Here is a 10,601-nt window from a genome sequence, read left to right on the forward strand (position 1 = left end):
ACTGTGGATCAACTGAGGAAATGTTAATGCTCACACAAATGCGTTAATGCCTGAATGTCTGCCATCCATCTGCCAGCCCTCTCTTAAACTCTGAAATAATAATTCCATAATAATACACATTGTCTTTCCATAAGCATGCTGGCCAATGTCCAGGCTCACTCACAAGATAACACCTCATACCTTAACAGCATTAAAAAAGCTATCCCCTAACAAGGTCATGTGTTTGTCACTAACATCTTTTCTAAAAATGACCAAAATGGCCAAAATTTCAACTTGAGCATTTCTATTGGTTGATTTTTCTTTATAATTGTTATATAAAAGGTAAAGATCATCAGATAGAGATCTTAAGTTTTAGCATGACAGCAACAGTTATTTATCCATATACAGCTCTGGAAAAAAATGAAAGACACTTAAAAATAATTTGTTTCTTTAATTTTACCAAATTGAAAACCAAATATTTAAAAATATAATCAAGAGGAAGATGAATGATCACAAGCCATCAAAACAAGCTGAACTGCTTGAATTTTTAAACCAGGAGTGGCATAAAGTTATCCGAAAGCAGTGTGTAAGACTGGTGGAGGAGAACATGCCAAGATGCATGAAAAAACTGTGGTTAAAAAACAGGGTTATTCCAACAAATATTGATTTCTGAACTCTTAAAACTTTATGAATATGAACTTGTTTTCTTTGCATTATTTGAGGTCTGAAAGCTCTGCATCATTTTTGTTATTTCAGCCATTTCTCATTTTCTGCAAATAAATGCTCTAAATCGCAGTCTTTTTGTTTGGAATTTGGGAGAAATGTTGTCTGTAGTTTATAGAATAAAACAACAATGTTCATTTCACTCAAATACTTACCTATAAATAGCAAAATCAGAGAAACTGTTTCAGAAACTTAAGTGGTCTTTTTTCCAGAGCTATATATATATATACATATATATTAAATATTGGTCATTCGAAAACTTTTTTACTTATGAAAAACATTTCTCATATTTCATATACGGTTATTCTTTTGGAAGGCCTCATATATTATCAGATTTACTCAGTATACTAAAAATTACGAAATAATTAGAAGTGTATAAAATCATGTATATTTTTTGTTTTTTTTCTAGACATTTTTGGGTCATTTATTGCTCTAAAGACTTACATTTCAAAAGTATGAACTGAACTGAAACATCTCTTTTAAAATCTCAATAATAGAGACAATACAAACCTGAATATAGAGACAATATGATGCTGAATGGCCATTGTGTCACTGCAGGTCACTCTGTTTGGCCTTCCAGATTGACCTGCACAGTGGTGGAGCACTGACACAGCTCATTTCCAAAAGCCACATACACACACATCGCCCCTCCCACAGGCCTTTCTGCCTTTCACCATATTTCCTGTGTGATCTAAAGACAACCAGAGCCCATTAAAGACATTGAGTCAACTGGACAGCCATCACAATATCAGATACTTATGGAGATCAGTCACTTACGGTGAGTTATCCATTCGTTTAATATGTCTTTATAACCATTTATAACCATGACAACTGATAACTACATGTAACATTTGTGGTATTTGTGGTTGTTAATGTTTAATAACAGCAGTATAATACAAAGTCAACAGCTCTACAGTGCTGTAATAAAGTGGTTGTAATAAAGTGGTCAGAAAATGAGCATTTGTAAGCTAGAGACCTAAACTTATTACTTTGTTATATATACACATATTTTTTCAGCATATCTGTGGTCAATATGATTAATATTTTTTCTGTGTATCTCTAGGTGCTGTGAAAAATGAGGCCTGCTGTTTTGCTGAGGTGTTTTTGGGGAATTTGCCTGTTATCGACAGCACTTTCCCTGAAAATCTGTGCTTTTAACGTCCAAAGCTTTGGGGAAGCAAAATCCAATAACAAAAAAGTTATGGGGATTTTGACCAAGGTAAAAAAAACTTGGCAGTAAAGCGTATTTTCAGCTATTAATCATAAGAAATAAAATTCAGTAACTGCAATATATATTTCTTTGCGTATGATGAATTAATCAATCAGTAGTCTGGTAAATTCATTAATGCAAACAAAACACACTCAATACAGAAAAAGTCTATGCTGACACAGGTCCCAAACTAAATGCATGAAACTATCGGCATCAAATTATAGGTGTTTAGTGAAAAGTGGCTATGACATATGTGTCAGATTTGACCACAAAGTAGGGCAGCAAACATCATCATGATAAACCTGGAAAAAAATAAAATAAAATTAGAGACCACTTCAGTTTTTGAATCAGTTTCTCTGATTTTGCTATTTATAGGTATATGTTTGAGTAAAATGAACATTGTTGTTTTATTCTATAAACTACAGACAACATTTCTCAAAATTCCAAATAAAAAATATTGTAATTTAGAGCATTTATTTACAGAAAATGAGAACTGGCTTTCAAACTTTAAATAATGCAAAGAAAGTTTATATTTCTAAAGTTTTAAGAGTTCGGAAATCAATATTTGGTGAAATAACCCTGGTTTTAATCACAGTTTTCATGCTTCTTGGCATGATTTCCCCCACCAGTCTTACACACTGCTTTTGGATAACTCTATGCCACTCCTGGTGCAAAAATGATTGCATCTATCAACCAGTGTTGATTACATCTATCAACCAGTGTTTATATAGAGGCTTAAACCTGCTTACTTGGGGGAGGGATTAGTTGCAACACTGTGTTGCAATTAACGACCCAATGTGAAGGCTGTACTTTAGCTTGGCCAAGATCTGGGTTTGAGTTATTTACATGCTTTTTAAATTGTAATTGAAACCATAGTGGCGTCACTTTTGTCACAAAATTTAGTAAAAATATGAAGTAAGCAAATGTGAATCTTGAGAAATACTTGTCTATACACTTCTATACTCTCTTTGGTGATGTAGCAACTGAGAAATGCAGCTTGCAGAAATCTCAGCTTGATGCATTTGGATGCAGCTATAAGCTACGTTCCGAAGTGTAGGCTACATTCTTAGCGTGGTTTGAAGGACGCAGCTGATGTATGCTTCCCAGCCAATTGGTACTCCATTGTTAATTGGCTAAACAAAGTGGGAGAGAAAAACTGTGGTCCAGAGTTTGTTTTAAAGTTTTTTAAAATGACATGTTTGTTACTGTTTGAAATCCCTTTTATTCTGAGCTGCCCTCTAGTGAATTCACCACTTTACATTCATGCCAACGTTATGGATGCATGTGAAGTGGCAGTGAAGATTATATATATATATATATATATATATATATATATATATATATATATATATATATATATATATATATATATATATATATATATATAGAAACAAACCTGCTCATTTTTGTTCAAAAGGAAGTATAAATTAGCCATATGGCCATATTTTCAGTACAATATATTGACTGTTTTCAGATCATTTCCCGCTGTGACTTGAGTTTAATTCAGGAGGTGCGTGACTCTAAAGGTGAAGCCGTTCCTGCACTGATGAAGATCCTGAACAGGTACAGGTGCTGCTGTGGTGATCCTACATATATTTTTTATATCTAATTTCACTTTATATTGTTCATTTTATAATACATACCGTCATTATTCCACCCAGGTATGACAAATCTCACGTCTACTCACATTTAGAGAGCAAGCGCCTGGGAAAGAAAACTTACAAGGAGCAGTATGTGTACATTTACAGGTAATCAGAAATGTCTCTGACTAAATAGTATGTTTATATATGTAGAGTACCAGTCAAAAGTTTGAACACACCTTTTCATTCAGTGTTTACTTGCAGTTTCTGAGGCTGGTAACTCTGATTAACTCTGTACAACAAAGGGAACTCTTGCTCTTTCTTTCCTGGATTGGTCCTGATGAGTGCCAGTTCCATCCAAACATTTTTGATGGTCTTTTTTTGTGACTGCACAAATGTTTTTTTTTTTATCTTTACTTAGTTGATTAGTTCTTGCTTCTTATAATATGGATTAGATCATTTCTCAAGTAGAGCTATTCACTGTATACCAACTCTACCTCTTCACTACTTTACAACTGATGCTCTCAAACACATTAAGAGACAAGAAATTCAAGTAATTAACTCTTGATGAGTTCAGCACAGCTGTTAACTCAAAATCTGAATTCCAGGTGACTCTACCTCATAAACCTGACTGAGAAAATCTAGCAAAGATGTAAAAACTGTCTTATCTAAGATAGAGGTGCCTACTCTGAATAATCTAAAATATATAAAACATAGTCTGGTTTGTGTAACACTAAATCATTTACTAAATAATTTCTTAAGTTTTACTTCATAGTTTGAATGACTTTAGTACTAATCTACAATGTAGAACATTTAAAACTAATTTAAAAACACATAATTTAAGGTGTGTCCAAACTTTTGACTGGTACTCTTCGGTACTGAATAGATTTAGAGTCTTGCTAATTTGTTATTTGGCTTCAGAAAAGACATGCTGCAGGTCCAAGACCAACTCTATTACCCAGAGGAAGTGACCCAGGAGGACTCTAACGACACGCAGGTTTTCTCCAGACAACCTTTCATCATTCGCATCCACTCCCCCACCACTCGTGAGTACAGGAAATCTTTATCAGCCCTCTTTCAAATATTAGACACATTTAAACATTGTTGTTTTATTCTATAAACTGCGGACAACATTTCTCCCAAATTCCAAAAAAATATACTGTCATTCAGAGCATTTGAGAAAATGTGAAATAGCTGAAATAACAAAAAAGATGCAGAGCTTTCAGGCTGTTTTATGAGTTTTAAGAGTTCAGAAATCAATATTTGGTGGAATAACCCTGGTTTTCAATCACAGTTTTCATGCGTCTTTGCATGTTCTGCTCCACCAGTCTTACACACTGCTTTTGGATAACTTTATGCCTTTACTCCTGGTGCAAAAATTCAAGCAGTTCAGCTTGGTTTGATGGCTGTGATCATCCACCTTCCTCTTGATTATATTCCAGAGTTTTTTTTAATTTGGTAAAATCAGAGAAAATCATTGTACTAAAATACAGCTGCAGTTTAACAACAGTCCTGTTCACATTTACATCTCAGGACTTGACTTGATACCAGCTTTCAGTTCCTAATGTGTTCATTAACATTAACCAGAGCTGCTGCTTATCTAGAAACCACAGGAAGGAAACAGATTCGACCCAGTTATCAAGATGCTGTTATCAAGATGTGATGCCTTCTATTAAAAGCAACCTTTAACTATTTATAAGAAAAGTTTCTAAATGAATTGGAATAAACTATTCTACACTGGATTCCACTGAATGTTAAAACTTACCTTTTAACCCAAGTAATCTCTGGTTCGTAGAACATCTGAATGTTACAATTAACATTCTTAGAATGTTTAATTTATTCAAAGGTTTTTGCATGACAGCAATGATATACTTTATTCTTGAAGATACAGCAAGCTCTTTAAAGTTACGAACTACTTTAATTGATAAACTATATTTACTTTTGTATTGTAAAAAAACTTCAGCTCCTTTATATATATATGTTTATATGTCACTTCCAGCACCAGCATTTTTTTGTTCGTTTTAATTGTGACTTGGGTTGGTGCAATTCCTTGGGGGAGGTGTGAAAACATTAATTGCACGTGACATGACTCAATGGTTTCAAATGAACTTGATTAGACCTCAATCCAATCTATCAATCAGATGTACTCTAAAAGTTTGAGCTGAACAGCTCTCATAGCCGTGTGTTAACCTGGTATATTACCCAGATGATAATAATGCAATTACTACTTCATACCCTGCTCAAAATGTGATAATTTTTTCATGCAATATTCAGAATATGTAATCTTAAACAGCCTCTTGAATCTACCTTTAGTCCACAGAAAAAAATGGCTGTTTCAGGTAATGTGTCTGATATATCTACACAAGCTCTATTCCTGCATTATTTTTTATTCAAAAAGCATGATCAAGAGATCGCTAGTTCGAATCCTGTTCATGCAGCTTGCCATCAGCTGCTGGAGCCCCCAAAAATCATAATCTGCTTTGCTCTCTCTGGGTGTGTAGATGGCGCTCTTTTCCCTTATCACTTCAAATGGTGATGTCAATCAGCACAAGGAGTCTGTTGCTGCGCTTTCCTCCGAGCGCACTGTGATGCTACTCGGCAATGCTGCATCAGCAGCAGTTCAAAAAGAGGCGTGGCTGACTTCACATGTATCGGAGGAGGCATGTGCTAGTCTGCACCCTCCTGGTGTTGAAGCATCACTAGTGATAGTGGGAGTCCTAATGAGTGTGTTGAGTAATTGGGTTTATAAATTTGAAATAAAATTATATACATATATATAAAAAAATCAGCCCAGGCTGAAACTCTTTATAACCTCAGTTTAAATGGGTGGAGCTAAAATGGATGTATGTACATTTGATATTTTGTGACAAAAGTAAAAATGGTACTGTTAATAAGACATCAGAAAAATAATTCTGAAAATTTCCTTGTAGCAAAGAATGATCTTATCTTATCTTATCTTATCTTATCTTATCTTATCTTATCTTATCTTATAAACTTAAAACATGCTATTTCTCCAGCTTAGTTTCCATGTATGGACTGCCATATAAACTGGGATGTTGAACATTGAAAAGTGTTTGCTCACCAAGCCTACATAAACCACTTTAAATTAAAACAATGCTTTGAAATAAATTGTTTTGGTATAAAAAGGTATTGTTAATGTAAGATGTGTTTTTTTTTATTCAAATGAATATTTAGCTTACCTAAAGTGTGATTATGTCTCCATGAGTAACTTTACCACATACTTTTTTTTCTTACAGTGGTGAAAAACTTTGTCATCATTGGTCATCACACATGTCCTACCAAAGCCATGAAGGAGATGGAGGAACTGTATGGAGTTTTCCAGTTCATCAAAAAGAAGTGGAGAACAGAGGTCAGTCACTTTTTCATATGAAAGCAGCTCCCTCTTTTATCGTCTCATTTCAGATTTTTAAATGTTGTTCATTCTGTATTTATCTAGAATGTGATGCTGCTGGGAGATCTGAATGCTGACTGTGGATATGTGACCATTAAAGGCCTGAAGAACCTCAGGCTGAGGAACGACCCAAAATTCAGCTGGCTGATTACAAACGAGCAGGACACTACAGTGCGGGAAAAAACGCACTGTGCTTATGACAGGTCAACGTCATATCATATCATATCATATCATATCTAATCATATATCATATCTAATCATATATCATATCATATCATATCTATATTTTGGAATGTACATGTACATATAATTTAAGACTCAAAAATGTAGTCATAATTTCTCTAATCCTCTCCCCGCTAACTTTCCGCTGAAGTTAGTATGTTAGCTAACTCGTCGCTAATGTTAGCTAGATTTCCGCTAACCTTAGTTCTATGCCTGGTAACTTTAGCTATCTTGTTTTAGCTAGCTAAAACAAGATAGCTAGCGGTGAGCTAGCTAGTTTTAGCTAGCTCACCGCTAAAGTTAATATGTTAGCTAACTGGCCACTAATGTTAGCTAGCTCTCTGCTTACCTTAGTTCTCTCTGCGAATTAGATGTTTACGATAGGCCACTGTGTTTTCGCACCATCTTAAAATTTAATACCTACAGCAAATTAACAGTAAATTTAAGACAATTCAAGACCTGAATTACTTTAATTTAAGACATTTTAAGACATTTTTTAAGCACCTGTGGGAACCCTGGATGTCAATTATGGGAGTTGGAGTGAGGCCCGGTAGTGGGTACTACTAGATTATATATATATATTTTTAAAGTTCTGGATATTAATGTACACAGATTTCTCTCTTGAAAATTTGTTAGTTGGGTGAGTGAAGTGATTCCATTTTTTTACAGTAAGCTTGGATTTCGACTAAGACTAGCCAGACAGTGCTACACTGAGGAACCCTGAGTGTTCTGGTAACCCAAGATGATATTTCCATGTAGCTTGTTTTAACACAGAACATGGGAAGGCTACAGTACGATAAACTCACCTCTGAACAGCAAAAGAGCTAATTAGCACTTAGTGTGGTTAGCGGGCAATGCTTATGCTGCTCCAGCAGTGCTAGCCGGGGTAAGCAGCAGGCTACAGGCCGATAATTCTCAGCTCTGAGCGGTGAAAGAGCTCACTAGCGTTAACGGGGTAAGCCTGTTATGCTGATGCTGCTAAAGCAATGCTAGCTGGGGGTTAGCAGCAGGCTACAGGCCGATAATTCTCACTTCTGAACGTTGAAAGAGCTCACTAGCGTTAATGAGGTTAGCGGGTTATGCTGATGCAGCTCCAGCAGTGCTAGCCGGGGTTAGGAGCAGTCTACCGGCTGATAATACTCACCTCTGAACGGTGAAAGAGCTCACTAGCATTAAAGTGGTTAGCGGGTTATGCTGATGCTGCTCCAGCAATGCTAGCCAGTGTTAGCAGCAGGCTACAGGCCGATAATACTCACCTCTGAACGGCGAAAGATTTAGCGCTTAGCACGGTTAGCAGCTAATGCTTGTGCTACTCGAGTCTCGGTGTTGGAGAACTAAACTATAACGCAGCGGAATGTCTTTACTGCACCTTACAACCTGACTGGTAAAATTCAAACATAAGACGCACCGGATTATAAGGCACACTGATGATTTTTGGGAAATAAATATATTTCAAGTGCGCCTTGTAGAGCGAAAAATAAGGAAACATTCCTTAATACACTGTGTAACCTGTGTACTGAGAATATGTCATAAAAGGCATTAATTACCACCTACAATGGACAGTGCAGTGCAGTAAGTGTAATGTGCAGTAAGTAATGATCGTGACCAGCAGCATCTGGCTAGAATTGGCTAGAATAGACAAGCAACTCGGGCACAACTGAATCACATCCACATTCAGTGTAGATCAAAGCAGCATTCTTTAGCTTCTATGTAACATGGCAAAACTCATAGGACACAATACTGGTTCCTATCAACAGTGTTTTATATAATATACTGTATATCACATAGAGCTCCTCTCTATTATATTTTGCTTAATTGATCCTGTACTGCTCTTATTGTATCACAGGATAATTGTACATGGCAAAGAACTGATTTCCGGGATTGTGCCAGAGTCTGCTCAACCCTTCAACTTCAAATATGAGTTCAGTTTAACTGAACAAGAGGTAAACTAAAGCTTACTGAGTAAAGCAAATTAAGTAAATATAGTAAAGGTTAATTACTGCAGCTCACATGTATGTTTTTGGTTTGTTTGTTAGGCTTTGGAAGTCAGTGACCACTATCCAATAGAGGTTGACCTGAAGCCAAGTCATCACTACCTTCTCCGGCATGAGCTCTGAAAGGACAATGAACTGCATAAATACATATCAGCGCCCAGTGTGCTGTTGTTCCACTGTATTACATTATATTAATTTAATCAAATTAATAAATACAGAATATTGTTATGGTTTAATCCTTTTTTTTTATTCTTCATTTCTCACTTTGCAATTGTGTTTAAAGAGAAAAACTCTTTCTCCAATTTACAAGGCCAACTGCCCAGTCACTAGGACTAGTGCTGCCCCAACACCAGGAGGGGGAAGACTAGCACAAACCTCCTCCGATACATGTTAAGTCAGACTCCGCCTCTTTTCAAATTACTGCTGTTGCAGAATTGCTGAGTAGCATCACAGCACACTCAGAGGAAAGCGCAGTGACTCTTTGGAGTGATGTGGGGAGAGAGCACCATCTACCCACCCAGAGAGAGCAAGGCCAATTGTGCTCTCTCAGGGCTCCGGCAGCTGATGGCAAGCTACATGACCGGGATTCGAACCAGCAATCTCACGATCATAGTGCCAGTGCTTTAGACCGCTGGACCACTCTGAGCCTCCGAGTAAATGTAGAAATTTTTTTATTAATATTCGAAATATTCTGTATATTTTCTGTGGAGAGTTAAAAAGGTAACACACACAGGAAATTGTGTAAGACCTGTGGTTTTTCAGCAGAGCTTGGTCTAACCCTGCTAACACTGATGTTTTGAGCATTTTAGAGCACATGATCCTAACATAAACTACTGACAGATTTAGTTTTTTTGGAATGAATGTAACAGGTACAGGTCTAGATTGCATATGGCAGCAACCAATAGTGTTGTGTAAATTTTATGCATAATATATTGTTTATGAACCTGGACTATTAAGGTTCCATCCCAATTATTATTGTAGAATTTATACCTTGGATAACACCACTGTGACCGGCACACCCGCAGCTGCTGCTGTACCCCCTGCAGTAGTCTGCTTCTCCAATATATGCAATTGAAAATGAGAATAGTACAGATTTATCTAGTATCACGCCATTTGTAGCATTGTAGTATGGTTTATTTATGGTTTATTTTGGATGCAAACATTGGGGATTTGAAAATTGGGGATTTGCTGACCCGTCGCAGACGCCTGGCAAATATTTGGCATGCTAGATATCTGACCCAGTCAGTGACTGGGAGTCAGGAGCAGCAGCTATATACTGCCAGTGATGGGAGTAATGGCGTTGAAATAAATGGTGTTACTAATGCTGTTACTTTTTCAGTAACGAGTAATCTAACTAATTACTCTGACTCTGTATTTATAACAACGTTACCATTTCCGACACCCCGTTACTGCACGTTACTTTAGCCGCTCAATGAACTTTTTAAAAAACTTTTTAACAAGTGTGTGTGTGTGTGTGCGTT

General features: G+C 36.4%; 1 protein-coding gene across 1 annotated transcript; it reads left to right on the forward strand.

Moving 5' to 3' along the window:
* Nucleotides 1-1,139: 1,139 nt before the first annotated feature.
* Nucleotides 1,140-9,356, forward strand: dnase1l1l (deoxyribonuclease I-like 1-like). Its single transcript, XM_022679347.2, has 9 exons — nucleotides 1,140-1,480; nucleotides 1,766-1,921; nucleotides 3,387-3,475; nucleotides 3,574-3,660; nucleotides 4,414-4,538; nucleotides 6,750-6,862; nucleotides 6,950-7,107; nucleotides 8,973-9,069; nucleotides 9,163-9,356. The coding sequence occupies exons 2-9, from the start codon at nucleotides 1,778-1,780 to the stop codon at nucleotides 9,241-9,243; spliced, it is 894 nt and encodes a 297-aa protein (XP_022535068.2). The 5' UTR covers nucleotides 1,140-1,480; nucleotides 1,766-1,777; the 3' UTR covers nucleotides 9,244-9,356.
* The last annotated feature ends 1,245 nt before the right edge of the window (nucleotides 9,357-10,601 follow it).

The sequence above is a fragment of the Astyanax mexicanus genome, chromosome 12, assembly GCF_023375975.1.
Source record: "Astyanax mexicanus isolate ESR-SI-001 chromosome 12, AstMex3_surface, whole genome shotgun sequence".
Taxonomy (NCBI): domain Eukaryota; kingdom Metazoa; phylum Chordata; class Actinopteri; order Characiformes; family Acestrorhamphidae; genus Astyanax; species Astyanax mexicanus.